Below are 18259 nucleotides of genomic sequence, written 5' to 3' on the forward strand. Positions count from 1 at the left end.
TTTTATTTAATAATTTAAGAAAAAAAATATTTCCGGTATTTTTTCAGACATTGATTTTCTTTTCTAATTGTATCAATTTATTGCTAAGAACAGATAAGTCGTGTTGTATTTTCAGTAAAATACAGGTAAAATTATCAACGCTATTTCTCCGAGGTAAGTTAAAAAGAAAAGAGGTATTAGAAAATTTATATGACAGTTCAGACTTTTTATGGTCTGCCTGTAACATGTTACTAATATTATTGTTTTCGAAAACTCCCGTTGTCTCTGCGATATTCTGATGAGTGTCTGTAATAAAAATAATTTTGTTTTAAAAGGCATTAATATTTTGATTTCAATAGTTGGACTTATATCTTTTTTTACCTAATAATTCTGATTATTTATTATCATAGATATCTTAGTATAACACTTAATTTGGTAATAAGTCGCCAATTTGGAAGTACAAGAAAGAGGATTAAAACAATGCTACCTAATTCCTATATTCGCGGATCAAAATTTCTTTATTCGCGAATTTAATAAGTATGTACTTATTGAAAGGATTACGATTGGTATCCTTTGTAAATGCCGTCAAATCGAGTAAAAAAAAGTAAAATAGTGTGGCCTGCTGTGACTGCGGAAAATGAAAAAGAATCTATGCAAGTTCTAACTTTGCAAACTGACTGAAATTGTAAGTGGAATATGACGAGATGAGTTCGAACAAATGATCCTGATTCTAAGTGACATTCAGGAATCGCTTGAATAAAGATGAAGATTTAACTGAAACCGTCATGGAAGAAATGTTAAATTCACAGCCCATTAAAGAACAGCATGCCACAAGCATTGGAAACGTGTCATTCAATTTGAAAAATCTTAGCGAAGGTTTAAGAATGGCATATGAGTTTTGCCATTTTTTTATGAATATTGATCCGTCTATTGAACGAAGTCTATTTTTAAGAAGCAAATTGCTAATGCGACTGTCGTGAGTTCGGTATGAATTGAAGGAGCTTTTAAAAACTGCCAAGAAAGAGAAAATTACAAAATTCTTCAAACCATTGTTTAAATCTTGTAATAATTATTCAAAACGTTCAAAAACTTCAATTAAAGTATTGAAATTTGAAATAAAAGTAAACAATTATATTTGTTTTCTTTTTATACAAAATAAAACGTATCCCCTATAGTCCTATATAAATAAACTTACCGTATTCGGCTCTAGAACCTTAGGGCCCTAGCGGCCATCTGATTCCATGCTATGCTATTTGCCCACTGCTACTTCAACTTGCCAATCCGTTGGGATATATCAGTGACTTTTGTTTGTCATTTCCCGCCTTTTACGTCGTAGCCACGAAAAGAAAAAAAAAACAGTTGAACGTAGAATAATTAATGAAACTTACCAAAAGATTTTCCAGATTCTTGTATTTTCATTTCACACATATTTTCCATTGAATGTGCTTGATTTGCTTCTGAAATTGATTCCTTATCGCCCATTGTTAACATATTATTAACATTTGATAAAACTGAAATATTTTATAATTACGTTATTAAGCAGATATGCGATTTTTTATTATAAATTAAATTTAAATTGACCACGGATTGCAGTTATAACTAGAAACAGTTCTTACGCTAGAATTTTAATTTAGTTTTAGAGCAATGCATAATCCTGTCAATGTGTAGGCATTGAAATGATAACATATATTTAAAAAGTAAATTCGTGTTTATTAGTCGATAAGTTCACTTTCTTAATTGAAATCAAAATAATTATATGAAGTAAACAGTATTTCTGTTCTATGCGGATTGCTTTATTATTTTATTATATTTATTTTAATTGAGAATAAAAAGACCAGATTTTAAATGAAATAAAATTATGAGAGAAGTAAACTGCATGTCTGTTCTTGCGGACAAAGTTTGAGGATGATTACCGGAATTGCTATTAATGTTTTTTTTTATAGCCTCCGTTTTTGAAGGCTTCTCGTACACCCTAAGCATATTGTGGAACATTTACATTTTTAATAATTTTTTCATGTGTCTTTTATTTTCACTCTTTTCTCTCAGTCTTTACATAATTGTTCATTCGCTCTTCTAACATTCTAAACTTCGTTCTTTGCATCGCCTTTCACCTTCTCCTCAATTATCACAGTCTTTTCTATCCGTAACAATGTATCACAGTCGATTCTTATTTTATTATAGCTTAAGTACTGTTATGTTGTTGAAGACGAAAGTTGGTGGCTTGTGCCGGGCTGCACTTCAAGTGTGTAATATCCATGATGTTGAGACTTGATTACGTGGGCGTGGCGGACAGTGGCCGCGGGAGTATCTTAGGCAGTGGCTGGTAGCGAAACTAGCTGGCTGTGGTTACACACTTCTTGGGAGCAACTACTTCAAACGTTGATGAGACTACGATCTGCTATTAAGTCGGCTCTTCCAATATAGCGCGTAGATTAGTATTTTCCAACATTTAAGTTGCCAAATGCAATGTCCCACCGTAGCCTTTATAAAATTCTTACGCCTCTCTATGTATTTTTTATTTTAAAGCGAAATGGTTAAACTCGTGTCGAGTCCACTTTCGAATTGCCCCTCTTAACCCTTAAATGCGTATTGTTGTTTTTAAACAACATACTAAAAACCACAGATAAAATTGACCTTCTTTTAATTTTTTGTTAAATTTGACAACTAGTTCTTATTTGTGAACTAATTTTGTACATTTTTTGAATGTTAGCACTATCCATTGTTTATAAGCATTGAAAATAAGTTAATTTCAAATGTCACTTTGAAGAAAACTTTTCTAGTGGCGCGAAACTAAGTTTTATAGCTGTGTTTGGACTTTGATAAAATATCATGTAAGTATATAATATATTTTTATTTGCTTGATTATATCTTCAATTACATGTTTACGTTGTAAAACATTGAAAATCACTTGATGCTACAGTCGAATAGGGCGAAATCTGGTATGTTGTAGGAAAACTACAATGCGCATTGCCTGCTAAATAAATGCATGTTTGGTGAAGGATTTTTCTTATGGTTTTTACCATGCCGCGATTACTAGAAAGCAAAATTACAAAGTATTTAGAAACTCTTGAAGATTCAGAAGATGGCTTAGACGGGTGAGACTCCGAAGTAGAGGATGAAGGTCACTATTATCAAATCGCTCGAGATGTTCTTCGAGACCTTGAATATAGTGATGACGGTGAAAATGCCCAGCCTGATGAAGTGGATGCTGATCCTCTTCTCGTTATTGACAACGATGAAAATATGCCAGACCCTCCTATTTTGGAAGCCGAAGAAGCAGCACCCCAGAGTAATCACAAGGGATTCCTAGACGACCTCTGGTTTGGCGAAAACGAAACCTTGTTACTGCTGAAGACAGCCTTATTTTTAGGAGAGAAACTCAGATAACAGAAGCATTGATATCTTGTTACACGCCGTATGTTTTTTTTTACATTTTATTTTACATCAGATCTAAAAAATAAAAATGTAGAACAAAGTAACTTATACGCAGCCCAGATACAAATCTACTACTGCAAATGGCGCTAAACGTGGTCGACCTAGTGGGAGCACTATACAAAGAGAACTTGTAATGAAGAAGTTCCGAAGACCAGCTCAAGCAATTCCTTTGAAAGACGTCAGATTGGATCAGACATGTCATTGGGCAGTTTGGCTGGATAAGCAGGAGCAGGTGCGAATTCCCAAAATGTTCAGGCTTTATATTCAAAAGGGGCCAAAAATGTCGTATCTTTATATGATACGAAAAAAAGCAATTGTTTTTATAAATATCATAATGAAGCATAAATAAATACTTCTCAAAAACAATATCCACTCTTATTTTACCCATACTTGCAAAATCTCAATAAATGCGCAATGTAGTTTATAAACAACATTCACATTATTGCAAAAAAAGTATAGTAAATTCATGTCTAAATTTTTTTAATCATTTTTCCTACGCTGTAATACATGTCTATTAACAAATATATTTTTTTCAAACGTGAAAAAAAAATCGTCCATTTAAGGGTTAACAATCAAATTGCCCCTCTGTGGGGCGTGGGCCCCATGCTGGGAAACATTAGAGATAGTCCTAAATTACTGTTTAGTAATTTAGTCACCACGGGGTCGCCACTTAAAGAAAAGAAACCATTGCGTTGTTTATTTTGGTCAGAACATTAGAAAAGTTAATCACTTCTATTTTGGGTAACGTGCTTATTTTATTAATAATGTTTTTTTTTTTTTAAACAAATAATTCAAAAAAAATTTTTTACAATTAACCGAATTTTTAACTATAATTTTAAAAATATATGATGCGTACTAAAAATATTTGTTTAGACTAACTCCATCCACCTGCAAAATACCTACAATCTCCAACATAACACCCTGTATATACAACCCACGCCACTGGATCAAGAATTTACGTGTAAAATTCATTTGAAATTGATCAATATGCGCGGTAATTTTTCATCGGAATTCTCATAATGAATTACTAGACAGTACAAAGGCCAAAAATAATAAATTAGCAACGAATAAAATTATCGAATGAACGTATTAAAATTGCTTGATATGATAAAAAAAAACGTATAAACTACTCGTTGGATACCACTCATTTACCTCAGAGTATGCCTCTTTACTCTTCAATGATATATATTGTACATATACACTATGTCAATAATAAAACAATTTAATAATATATTTAAAGAAATCCTAATCCAAGGCCTTGGAGTAATACAATTGTGTTTTAATGTAAAGATGCGTATGTGATTTTGCAACAGATAAAAATACTTAATATATAATAATGTTTAAGGAATGCTTAAAATATAATACAACAAAAATAATAATACATAGGAAATATGATAAGTGGACTTACATATTGTAATATATAAAGAAATAGGATTAGATTGAGTACCATAGAAATAATTACACGAATACGTAAATTTCTATGGAATAAATTCAGATTGCGCGCGGATCTAACAGTGAAAATGAAAAGAAGTCCCCATGCCAAGCATCCAGAATTTAATAATAATTCTGTCGCTTACGTGGCGAAAAAACAGAGCCAAACCCAAGTTTGTAGTCGCAAGAAACATGAAATAATAAATTATAAGGGTTAAGATAAGTTATCTGAATGTCACACGTTACAGTCAAATTAATGTTTAAACGTATGTAATGATAAAAATTTAGTCTGAAGTTAAAAACTTAATATAAAGGTCTTCGGTAGAGATTTGGAAGACATGGCATAATATTATAGAAAATATAAAACACGATAGACATTTTCATTAGAGGTAGTAACAAAAAAATCGTGTAAAAAATAAAATTGGAAATATGGTCAATAATTTTAAACGACCGTGTAAGATGAAAAGGCCCTAAACATTTTTCAAGTGTAAAGGGAAAGTTCAATCCATAAATAAAAATTGATATTAGGAAGTTAAAATCAATATTGCGAATATACACTGCTACTTGATAATAACCTGTACGCTTATTTATTACGGACTGAACTTAAAACGCCATCGTTAATAGATATGTTAGATATGTCTAGCACAACTACCCGACAGTTTTTAAAGAACTTTCATAGCTGCCTCTATAGGTCTTTTGTTCTTATAAAGTTTGTCAATGGCTGTTTTTGGTTTTCCCAATTGGTTAAATATTTTTGGTATACAGCAACAAAAAACTTAAGATTAAGATAAAAATTTAATGCACGCCGTATGTAGAACTTAAAAAAAAGATTCGTACTTGATAGAACACAAAAATCGTGTAAAAAAAGTTGGGTGTAAATTACTCAATATTAGACGCGAACGTGAAATCGGTGCTGCTAAAATCTTATTTTTTAATTTACGATTTTTTTTTTTCAAAAATGCTATGTTGGTTGGCAATAAGCGTGTTAAAAGTGCTTTTTGGCTCTAGTCGTTACATTACACCTAATGGCGTCCAGTGGAATGAGTGAGCCTAAAAACCGGTTAAAGTGAACCTTGGCTCTTTACATGCCTCTAAATAACCATTAAGAATTTCAAAAATATTTCTCTAGCCTACACAGTATGTAGTGTGTGGATATCAACAAGCGCAATGTAGGAGATAAATCTACAAGGTAGATAGCCTGGTTAAAGTATTCGGAAGACGTTTCTCACAAGTTCTATTGAAAGTTTATGGGGGAGGCTGGCTTATGTCAAGCAGTGGAAGCCTTACGGCTGAAATGATGACTATGATAAACCGTGTTAACAATTTTACAGTTCAGAATTTTAAATGAATCCTGCATTGATACTTCGTTTTCATAGCCACGATATGAACAGCGAAAAGTAAATAAGGATTGTGTATGTTTAAAGTTTTACCGTATGTCAATTCTTTCGTTTATGTATTATGCAGCGTTTTTGTTACCATTTATAAAAGAGCTAATAGCTACCCTTGTAGCAAAATTCTCAGATAGTTAAAGACACTTAGGTTATTGCACGATCTACATGCAATTACGTAATTATTAACCCGCGCGTTCCTACCGACGGCACGCTTTGTGCGAAGAATGAATAATTGACTTGTTACCATGCGACTTGTCTTCAAGACTACCACCGCAAAAGACAACGCTCTATACTACGGCACATAAATAGGCATGCAACTTTGTCAAAATATGCGCTGTAGTCATGCGGCTTCCTTACGAAACAGTGTTTCATTTGTTAGTATCAAGATACTTATTAACATTCGTAAGAACAAATCTACTATTATTGTAGTAACTATGTAGTATTAACGTTTCATGTTAAAACTAATTCTGAATCATTCTAACGGTATATTGAGAATCAAAAGTCTTTAGGCCGGAAAAATAAGGCATAAGTACAACTGAAATCGCTTTCAAATCTATAAGAACTAAAATGAAGTACTATCGAATTACTTTTAGTTTGTTAGCAGATAACATTTTCAATATCATCTACTTAGTTGTTTAACATCAAAGATTGTTGTTTCTGTGCAATTGTAGCAGATAATTGTCATATAAAAACCGGTTTAGTGTAGCGAAGAATGAAGCAAATATCTAAATTTGCATAATACATAATTCAAGAATGTAAAATAAAGTCTCAAAGTAAAGCGCAATAATTAAATATAACAGATACAAAGTAAGTGTTGTAATGATTATCGAACAAATATTAATTTTAAATAACTTGAACCGCACAGAAATTTTCCGATTTTTTTAAAAATCTTGCTACACTATAACTTTTGTCTTTCATTTATTACAAGAAAAATGATTTATGTAATAATAAACTTTCGATATACTTACTCGATGAAGTTTTTTAATCTTTGCGCTTTATAAAAAAATCAAAATACAAAATTGATGTTATACTGATTTAAATTTACATATAATTAGTTGATGCACAAGTTCTGTAACATTTATATTTCATTAAAATTTCAAAAGTTACCGATAAATGTTTGAGATTAATTTTAATAACTGGAATTTTTTAACTAATGCACAATTTCAAAACAACGTATATCGTTCATAAATTTACGATAAGACCTGGCATGAGGCAGTTTGTATTTAGAGTCCATCTTTTGGGCGGATGTCCTGCGCAGCGCTCGCTGGTCCGTGGTCTCCTCTCTACAGCTTCAAGGCCCCCAATGGCCATTAAAACTGCGCGCTATGTGGCCTGCCCACAGTCACTTTCCAGTGCGTTGGGCTATGTCAGTTATTTTCTTTCGTCTATGAATATCCTCATCCCTGATACGACCTCATAAAAATCCTGAGCATAGCCCTCTCCATTGTTCATTGCGCGACTGTAACCTTGGCAATAAGGCCGAAAGTGAGGGATCAGGGTTCTGTGCTCTATGTTTTCAATGATATTACAAATATTGGTTATTACACATATTGTAGGCTTTAGACTGTTGGCAATGTGGGATATTGGATAAAATAATGTTGAGTTTATTTATCGTAATACCTGACAATAAAGGGAAAATTTGCTTTTTAACGATCTTCAAGAGCTGATAGGTAACCTTGGTTAGAACCAGTATAAATCGAAGAGTTTAAATTTTAGGAATTCACGATATTGCCAGCTAGCAAAAAATATCAACAAAATTCACAGCAAGTCTCATTAACCCTGGATATGTTTGTTTTTTTTTTTTTTAATATTCAATCTATGTTATTTAATTAACATGTTAAATACATACGTTGCGAACGATCGTCCGGCAGCCACACTTCCAGAATATATGGGTGTTGGGGGTCGTTACCGCTACTGAGAGCCGTTAGAGGTATTTCTGTTTCATCGTTCGATTTTAGAACTATTATTTCATCGCAGTAGTCCGGTAGATCAAGCAAATGCCAGATTTTCTGTCTTAATTTTGATATTGATGCTTGAGGCTTAACTGCTACATAACGAAGTCTCTGATCAACCACTGAAAGTGATAAATAAATTGTCTCTACAAAGAATTGTCTTATTGCTTCGACATCTTTATAAAATTTTATTATATAATTATTAGTATAAATTATTATATTTTCATCTCTAATGATTGGAATTCGATATATCTTACAGAGGCTCATGATTTACGAACAAGTTTGTTCCCTTGTATAGGATTATTGGTTATAAATGTAAAAGATTGTACAGCTCCATAGCCCATTTGTCAACAAAAATGTTTAAACCTTTTCCACATGTTTACAATCAACCTGTATAAAGAAATCACTTCGAAATACGCTAAATTAATGTATTTTTTCTATTAACATCTGGCAATATGTAGTCTGCAAGGACAAAACGTTTTTTCATGATTTACTTTACTTTTTTATTATTAATGAAATCGTGAATTTTTGTATAGGGAAATTCGTTTACTGTCAAATAATGTTTGGTGGACTTATTTAAATGAGTAAACCATTCATTCTTTAAACCTTTTACATCTATAACCAATCACTCTGTGTGACAATAAACGTGTTCAACGAATTAATATAAATTTTACACGCTTATTCACGAACAAGTTATATTATATTGATTGTGTACTCCGTGAGAGAGAACTAGAGTGAATAATATGACATTTCAATTTTTATAATTTTGAAAAGTATAGCCTGCTGTTTTTTATATTAATAAAGTTTAAAAAATTCTTGAAAACGGACTCTCAATTTTGCACATTAATTAATGTACTTGTAATATTTTGTCCTTTTATTATATATTGTTAAAGAACATTTTTTGAAAAATGTCTCTCGTATCGCTTCTCATTTACAGTTACTTAAGATAAGCCGTTGGTCATCCACTGCAAGACAGTCCCCTAAAGTTCGCAACAATTATCAGTTCTGCCCGCCTTTACTACGGCGACGGTCCACCAAGTGATCTAGTTCACGGACCCTTCCGCTCCGTGAACTCAGTACCGGTGAAGCTATAAAAGCCTTAAGGCTAACAGCATTAACATCTTCAGAAACAATACATCCACCCAGTGGGGGGCCTACCCACGCCGTCTACCATCGTCGCTATTCTATTGATATCTAGTACAAAATATTTGATGAATATTAACAACTTACTCCCTAAATCATAACGACGTATTAACAAAAATGTAATAACGTGTTTCTTAAACAGCTTTCCGGGTCCTTTAAAAATATTTATAAAGGACATTTTTGTATATTCTCATCGAGACATAACTTGAAATATTTTGTAATTTTGTACTTCATTTCGACTATAACTACTGACAATTGTCATTTACCTAAAATATTATAAAAGTATAAATACTTTTTGCATTGTTAAATCATGACGGTGTCATATCAAAATTGTAATAATACAATTTTAATATTATCTGTGTAAATAAATAAATAAATTACACCAAATTTTTTATCTTTTAGATTCTCAGTAATTACTATTTATTATCTACGTGAACATTATTTCGTTTTTTTTTTTACTTAATGTTACGAAAATAACGTATGCGATCAGAATTTGCACTATTTTATTGTAGTTTATTCTTTAACAAATATATATTCGTACGTGGTAAAAGTACTCAGTAACAGTAGGTAGTCTTTTAACAAGAGTCATCTTCCATATTTGATGTTTTAAATGGTAACCGATTCATATAATAACTGCACCGGTATCGAAGACAATTTAGTTTCGTGATATACTTGAAAATAAAATTCAAATTGCCGACTTTGTCTGACTTTATTGGTGTTGTCGCTAAGTTAATATTAATTATTAAGATTAAACAGTCATTTAAAAGGAGGTTACGTTCTCTGCTGGACATAATCCCTCTCCAGAGATTTCCTATAAGACTGGTTTGATATAGTCTGCATTCGGCATCTTCTGACGATCTTAACTGGTGGTCCACCTTGAGCGTGGAAGTTCTACGCTGCGCTTGCTGTTCCGTGGCCACCATTCCAGAACCTCAAGCCCACAGCGACCGTCTGTTTTGCACGGTATGTGGCCTGTCCACTGCCAGTTTAATTTTTTGCTTGGCCAAGTGGGTTATTTTCAAGTCCTAACTTAAATCTTCTGATTCAATCTCGTAGAGAAAATTTGAATATGACCCGTCACATGGCTCGTTGACCGACGGTGCCAATAAGACCCAATGATAACGTAATCAAATAAACCAAAATAAAGCAGATAATGATTTTAATTTATTATTATCTTTATCCACAGGCATGTACCGATATAAGTATTTGGCCAGTCGCATTTAACCACGTAATAGGAAAGTTACGCTAAAGCTATATTCAGTTGATGTTCAGCATTCGTGTCATCGAAATCATGGTAATAAAATGAATTCTTTTTTTTTAGTGTAAATCGGCCATAGCTGGACAACAATGCGGTTTAGAAATTAAAAAAAATATCATTAAACTTTTTCGGGATAATAATTCACCTTAATCTTTAACTTAGTAATTGACATGGATACGTAGCTGGCAAACTAGCAATTATACATCTACCGCACAACTGTTATCCTGGAGGCATGCCCAGAGTTGGTCAACTGCGTTTGAAAAACAGTCTTGTTTGACATGCTACTCGCTGTCAAGAACGTCGCCGCACCGGACATCGTAGTTTGACGTCTCCATCCGAGCCATTTGATACGCTGCGCGTCTATAGTAAACATTTGTAATACAAGTAAAAATATACATATTACTATTATATAACACATACAATAGCTAACAAGATTAACTTGCTTACATACGTCGAAAAACAAATGGTCGACGTCCCAGTTATTTTTGTCAAGCGCATCAAAAAGCCTGCGCCATTGATTATGGTAACCATTGAACTTTTCTGCGCTGGCAAGAAAATTTTTGACCTTAAATTGGTCTGTTCCTTTTAGAGAATTTGCTTTGATGCCACGCACAGAAAGTACGTCGTTGGCTAATGCTCCGCCTGCATCTGTTTAGCGCAACTATAGATGTAAAAAAGCCGATTTAAAACGTTTAAAACCAAAAGTGGCGGTTTAAAACCCCAAATAAATCTTTTTAAATGGTTTAAAACTCGCCTACTAAAATATAAGAACAGTGTTTTTACACATCATTATCGACAATACTTGGTCTTATATATTACATATAAAGTACTATATTTATAAAGAAACAGTATTACATACAATAGATTAAAATATGTACCTAAATCATAAAGAAATTGTGGATAGGAGTTTTGACCTTTATTTCCAAGTAGTTAAGGTGTAGACCTTGAGTAGTCAAAGGTCCACTCCTTAATTTCTGTTTAAAGAGTTTGCCGACAGAGAGCCACCGCCGACTGCTATGCACACACACACACACACACAGTGAATGCCCTCTGTTTTACTTGCACATGAAAGAGACAACGTTAGGTATGGTATGTATGTATGTGCAAGTGTGTGAGTTTGGTTTTAAACCGAATGAAATTGATTGATAAATCTTTTCAAAATAACCAATATAGTTAACTAGGTAATAGTTTTTCAACTTAGCTAGGTAATGTCTACGCTTGGTATAGATAATATGTTTATATTTAAGAAAAACATAGTCGTCAACACTAAACGTTTAAAATCGAAAAAAATGGGTTTTTTCGGTTTTAAACGGTATTTTTCGTTTTAAACCGATTGGTCTAATTCGTTTTAAACCGGTCTTACATCTATAAGCGCAACCCTGACGCGTGGTCATCCGACTGTCCTCGCACCTGAATTACGAAAGAAATGCCAAATTGCGTTCTCTAAAAGGGCGGCGGGCATCCCGCTAATTACAGAAGGTGCTTGAAGGCGCCCAAACGCATAGGCCGCTACCGTTCCTCCCGCCCTTCCAAATGCAGCGCGGCTTTGAAGCCTTCTTCTCCTGGGACCGTAAATTCATGATATTATTTCGCCAGGTTTATTATCATCATGTCATCCTTATTAAATATGAGTTACGTAATAGCGTTCAGTTTTACTTCACATTCAGCCTTTTATTTCATTTAGAATATACTCTGTTTTTACTTCTAAATTTGATTTCAATGTTGATAACATTTACATTAATAGAGAGAACTAAGCTAGGCGCTTAACTGCATGATCGAATCAAATATGAGATTCGCAAAATCAAGGTCACCGATGTAGCTCTAACAATTGCTCGTCCGAAATAGCAGCGGGCGGGGCATATCGCCCGTGTAGCCGACGGCTGTTAAGGCCGGAAGGTTATCGAGTGGTGACCCAGACCCGGTAGACGTGGCGTGTGGGGCCCCACTAGGTGGACCGATGACATAATCAAGGTCGCGGGAGTCTTGAAATCGTGGCAATCTTTTGGGGAGGCCTATGTCATGCATTGGACGTCTATAGGCCGATATCATGATGAAAATTAACAAACAAAAATTTATTTTATATACATAAATAATACAAGGGTTCAAATTTTTCATTTTTTTTATTAACATAAAATAAAGTTCTGTTTAGTTTATTTATGATTCCTTAACTAGAATATCGGTACGAAACGAGTTAATTCGAATTTTCGTACATCGATCACGACATCTTTCTGGCTTGCATTGCAAACGCAAGTCGTTTTGATTCTATAAATTCCCACCTGTTGGAGAACGGGTAATATATTATTCCGTATGATAGTTCTACGTGGCAGTTATCTGTAAAATTAAAAAAAAATAGTTTTGCTTAATTTTAATCTGTAACAAAAATATATGGAAGTATTTTTTTTATATATTATAGCAACTTTTTTGTTATTGTAAAATTTTCACGCCTTCACCGAGTTTAAAGCCGTGCTGAAGTTTTAAACTTAAACGTTTTGTAGTAATTAAGCTTAGGACTCCCTTCCCATGAGTGTTGGGTTGGGTTGTTATTACATACAAATAAAAGAATCGCTTGTTGAAGAGAGCTGTTCGTGCAACCTATGTTAGGAAATCTAGACTAGTTCAAAAAAGCTTCGTTAAGAAAATTTATATATTTATAAACATAGAAATATGTCCAAAATATGTCCTCATGAAGTCCTATATATTATAAGAGCTAGTAAGATAATATACATATTTTTACAAAAAAATTCCCTTCACCCCCTTTGCGAGTAGATTTTTGTAAAATCCCTTTTTTAGCTGACCTCTTCTCGACGCAAGTAATTTTCCAAACAAATGTCAAGACTCTATGCTATATAGTTCCAGATATATCCTGATGAGTCAATTCATAGTTGGAAAGTTTGTTGTAAGCTCTTTTCAGAAAAGGATAGGTTTGAATCTTGTAGTTTAAGTTAAGAGATAACCACTATAAGGGAGCTCATCTTGATTGTAATTTCAATCAAATTGGGCTCTTCTGGCATTCTTGTCGTGATGTACACAAGTGGTCATTATAAACGATTATTAGAGAGATTATGCAAGTTTTAACAACTACATTATTTGCTAGTATTTTTAAGGAAAAATTGAAATTAAAAATTCCTCACATTCAAGGCAAAATAAAAATTGTAATGTCTCATTTATCAAAACACATAAAATTTCAGTTTATTAAAAATAAATATACTCACTTCTCTCCAATAAAAATGTTAATTCATTTGGTGTCATAAATTTCTCATACTGGTGTGTACCTCTGGGTGCTATATTCAGGATGTACTCTGCTACATATATGCCCAATATCTGAGTAAGACGAGATCTGTTAGGAGTAGTAAAAAATATTTTTCCATCTGGTTTAAGTGTTTCAACACATGCTTTCACAAAAAGTTCTTTGTCAGTTACATGTTCTATTACTTCTGAAGCCACAACTGCATCATAATAATTTTTTCTTTCTTGACAGTGTTCCTTAAATAAATAATAACAACAAATTAAATGTTGTAAACAGCCAAAATTACTTTGTTAAGATTAGATGAAAACATTGAAAATATTTACTACATTTATTAAATATTGGGTGTTTTGTATGTTGGCCATAACCAGAGACTGATTATTTGGATTATTCTTGGCTTAGGCCAAACTTTAGAGTTTGAGGATAACTTTAAATGTGAAACACCTTTACTCAGAAAAAAATATGACAAAAATGCTTTTATTTTTAATTTGTCTACTACTAACTTACTGAAGCAGTGTCTATAATTTATCAAGAGAATATTACGTAAATATGAATTTGAATATTCAATCTAATACTTTAATTATTGTTGCATTTTTGTAATCCAACTTCAGGAATATTTAATCTAAGAACTAAATTTGCTAAACTATACTGATACTCCATGCTGGATATACTGTCTATTTTAAATAATTAACCCATAGCTAATGAGTTTGGTCAAAAATATAGGGAATTTATTGCATAATTATATGTTGACATCTTTAACCACTTTTTGTTACAATTGGCCATAATTTGGTAAAATAAACCATATTCACTAAGAAACTAAATTTAATTAAGATCATTCAGATAGGAATAAAAACTTTCAGGAGGGGTAATTAGATTTTCATTGCGCAGTAAAATATTTATTTTAATTATTACATGAACATAGACCATAAATATATTACTTACCTCAATACTTGTGCATATGTAGGAAGGCAAGTTGTTTGACAACATTGGATTATGTTTACTATGATGTTTGGCTAATTCAATCAAGTCTTTGCCGGCATCAATACCAGTAACTTTCGCTCCTACTTTTGCTAAGCCCTTAAATTTAAGACACATACATTCATATAGCCTCATTGTAATAAAATTTTCATTTTAACCGTAGGATGTACATTGTTTAATACTTGCAACCCCTATAGATTTCCAATACTACTGGTTGAAGGTGGCTATTCATGCCAAACTTTATTTTAAATATGTAGTATTCTGTTAATTGCAATTTCAAAAAGGGACGACTAACAAATATACATATAATAAACAGTGACTCAAATTTAAACAAATGGGAATTTGGTTGAAGCTGCCTTAATTGTAATTACATTGTTATACACTGAAATATTAACAGTGCTTTATAAAATAATCTTGGTTTTTTAATAGCTACTTTGATATCTTTAAAACCTGGTTTTAAATAATTGTAAAATCAATTAACCTCTGACAATATACCACCACCGCACCCAACATCTAAAATTTTTTTGTTAGCCAATGGTTCAGTAGTTCTTTTATCTGATGAGCATTGAACAAGACCATCTCTTACGAAAGGTACTCTAAAACAATAAAGGTGATATCAGTACTAAATTTGGAAAACTACTGTAAATATTTTCTTTTATTAATAAACTTTTTAATTTATGACATAAAAGTAACATTTATTTGATTAGCCGATAGAAATGGAATTTTTAATAATAAATGCTGAACTTGCAGTGCAGTTAAATCAAGTGGTTATTTTGTAAGTGACTATAGCATTAAACATAATAGCTCTTATTATTCAAAAGTGTATCCATTTATGTAATTAGAAAATTTGTTTAATAATTCAAAGGATTAAACATTTAAAGCTGTTAGCTCAAAATAGATAAAAAAGTTAGTACCTCAACAAATTCATGGAGTGCAGTGGTTTTATTGCACCAAACTCGTCCCACCAGACTTTTTGTAGCTTTGCATGTTGATTAATATCTTTTGGATCAATAGTGGTTTTGGTCTGAGTTTCTGCTCGTTGTTGACATTTGCTGGCAGTAGCAAATGTTTCAGACTTTTGATATTTACAAAACCTGTGTATAATAAAATAATCAAAATTTTCCAAACGGCACATAAATTACAAATATAAAAATCTTCATCAATATTTACTCATGTATATATTTATGTGTATGTATATATATATATATATGTATGTATATATACACACATGTATAACATGTAATCTCTTTATTAATACAAAGAAATTTTCTTTACAGTTAAGGTTTTCTACATGTCAAGTGAAAACATTGCTGTAATCTAACTTTTACTAATTATAAAACTAAGTGAAATGCACTGCTATATGTAATTACTTTAAAAATAATAATTATTTAAATAAGAAACAATATTTTTAATTGTTTTCCAAACGTAATATTTTCAGATATAACTAAAGTAGCTCCTCCAAAATTATGAGTACTGAATCAGTATATGATTTATTGGTAAATACACTGAGATACATAAAAATAAGTATTATACGTATAAAATACTAAACAGAATTTTTAGATAGAATTACAATATTTCATCTTTTTAAATAAAATCATGTATTAATATTGTTATAACTTACAAATCAGACCGCAGAGATATGTAGCTCCTTCGTATTAAATTCATTTTGAGCATTTAAAACCGCATTCAGGCGTAAGAAAAATTAAAAATTTAATATTTAAAACATAACGCGCCGTCGCTTCCGAGTGACTAAAAGAATTAAATGTTAATAGAGTAGGGATATTCACTTATATTCGATATATCGAATTTACTCGATGTTTCCATACGATATATCGATATTAATCGATGTTTTGACAAATATTGTTTTCATTCGATATATCGATATATTTTAAAAATATCGGATCGATTAAAAAAACGAATGCTTACTCATAATGACGATAAAACCGAAGTAAATTTTAACTTTACTCAATGATTTCTATTTTGAATCAATTTCATTAACGTAGTGACATCTGTGAACGAGCACATAGCCATAGAGCAGCTAGCCGATCAACACTGAAAATCCGGAGAATTGAAGTAAGAAGAGCTATCTTGTATTATGAAAAGTTAAAAAAGTGTCCACCTGTAAACAGCAAATAAATAAATAGTCAAATGTAATTTAGTAAATTCTTAAATTCGTAAATTTCGAATTTCTTAAATTAAAACATTATGAGTTGGTCTTCCTTCTACTTCTACCCTCCATAATCCTACTGTAATAGTATATAGCGCCGTTTTTATTACTTCCATTCGCTATTGTGACGCCAACTTAATTTGCTCCCTTTCAGGGACATTTTTTATGTACTGAGTTGGTTCTCCTCCATTTAACTCTCCGTGACCAGTGTCTGCAGACGTACAATAATTATTGTACATGTATCGTAATCTCATGAACTTTTCAATCTTCAATCCTAAACGTACAATCTTGACAAAAATACAATAATTTTGAACAATAGTAATTTTCTACATAAAATAATTTATAAAACAAGTTTTTAAATATTATGTATTATCCCGCCAAGAATACTGGGTAAATGTTTCTTATTATGCCAAATAGACAGCGTAACGATCGCCTTGTGTAGACAACATCAGCCATAATACGAATTTTTTTGATCTGCATTTAATATGATTGGTTAATTTAACAGTTATCAGTGTGTATGTACTGTACAAGATTGCCTTCAAATACTTAACTATTGTAGGAACTTCTGTTCCATCCGAACGTTTATTTTCAAAGGCTGCCAAAATTCAAATAGTAAACCAACAAAGAAATAGAATGAAAGGCAAAAGGCTAAGTAAACTTTTATTTCTACAAAGTCTGCCTAAAGATCATTGGTCTTAAATTAGTAAAGTGAAAGTTTTCTTAGTATTTAATTTCTATTTTTTTTACTTTTTTTAAGTATTAGATAAGTAATAAGTATACAATAAATAAAATATTTCAACTATAAATTTGTTGTTTCACTTACAAATGTATAAATCATTTCACTACTGGTACTAGAGCAAGCTACAATTCTAGTAAAGCAACACTTATACGAGGGTCAAACTGAAAGTTCTTAGAAAATCAAAAACTAAGCATTCTAGCAAGTTATTAGTTTTATTATAACTTTTCAAAATAGCGTCCATTTACATCAATACATCGCTGCATTCGATGGAACCATTGAGAAAAGCACCTTGCCCACTCGGCCTTAGGGGTCTCTTCGACGGCGTTTTGAAACGCAGCCACTGCTTCTTCGGCGTCCATAAAATGTTTTCTTCGAAGTTTTTCTTTTATTTTCGGGAATAAATAAAAATCGCAGGGTGCGAGGTCGGGGCTATACGGCGGGTGACCCAGTAATTCCACGTCTGAGGTCGCCAAATAGTCGATCGTTTGCCTGGCGGTGTGCGACGAGGCATTGTCGTGATGAAGGAGGATCCTGCTGCGAGG

General features: G+C 32.2%; 2 protein-coding genes across 2 annotated transcripts; both read right to left on the minus strand.

Annotated features, from left to right (window-relative positions):
• Positions 1-41: 41 nt before the first annotated feature.
• On the minus strand, positions 42-9509 carry LOC137933739 (uncharacterized). Its single transcript, XM_068777766.1, has 4 exons — positions 9419-9509; positions 8086-8310; positions 1368-1490; positions 42-285 (listed from the first exon to the last, which is right to left on the minus strand). Exons 1-4 carry the CDS (start codon positions 9507-9509, stop codon positions 44-46), a joined length of 681 nt encoding a protein of 226 aa, XP_068633867.1. The 3' UTR covers positions 42-43.
• A 3215-nt stretch (positions 9510-12724) lies between these two features.
• LOC137933778 (ubiquinone biosynthesis O-methyltransferase, mitochondrial-like) lies at positions 12725-16556 on the minus strand. Its single transcript, XM_068777828.1, has 6 exons — positions 16433-16556; positions 15726-15905; positions 15293-15407; positions 14776-14910; positions 13802-14072; positions 12725-12920 (listed from the first exon to the last, which is right to left on the minus strand). Exons 1-6 carry the CDS (start codon positions 16483-16485, stop codon positions 12805-12807), a joined length of 870 nt encoding a protein of 289 aa, XP_068633929.1. The 5' UTR covers positions 16486-16556; the 3' UTR covers positions 12725-12804.
• Positions 16557-18259: the final 1703 nt, after the last annotated feature.

Source organism: Battus philenor, unplaced genomic scaffold (assembly GCF_028537555.1).
Source record: "Battus philenor isolate CCGP_79_NKW_IND1 unplaced genomic scaffold, ilBatPhil1.0.hap1 SCAF_14, whole genome shotgun sequence".
Classification (NCBI taxonomy): domain Eukaryota; kingdom Metazoa; phylum Arthropoda; class Insecta; order Lepidoptera; family Papilionidae; genus Battus; species Battus philenor.

Excerpts from the sequence above, each read along its gene's own strand:
- LOC137933739 (XM_068777766.1), bottom strand. The coding sequence starts at position 9,509 with ATGTCCTTTATAAATATTTTTAAAGGACCCGGAAAGCTGTTTAAGAAA. Across the intron at positions 8,311-9,418 it reads ACGTCGTTATGATTTAGGGA|TGGTTGATCAGAGACTTCGT; the intron begins GTAAGTTGTTAA and ends TATCACTTTCAG. Across the intron at positions 286-1,367 it reads AGAATCTGGAAAATCTTTTG|ACACTCATCAGAATATCGCA; the intron begins GTAAGTTTCATT and ends TTTTTATTACAG.
- LOC137933778 (XM_068777828.1), bottom strand. The coding sequence starts at position 16,485 with ATGCTCAAAATGAATTTAATACGAAGGAGCTACATATCTCTGCGGTCT. Across the intron at positions 15,408-15,725 it reads CACTCCATGAATTTGTTGAG|AGTACCTTTCGTAAGAGATG; the intron begins GTACTAACTTTT and ends TTATTGTTTTAG. Across the intron at positions 12,921-13,801 it reads AACATTTTTATTGGAGAGAA|ATAACTGCCACGTAGAACTA; the intron begins GTGAGTATATTT and ends TTAATTTTACAG.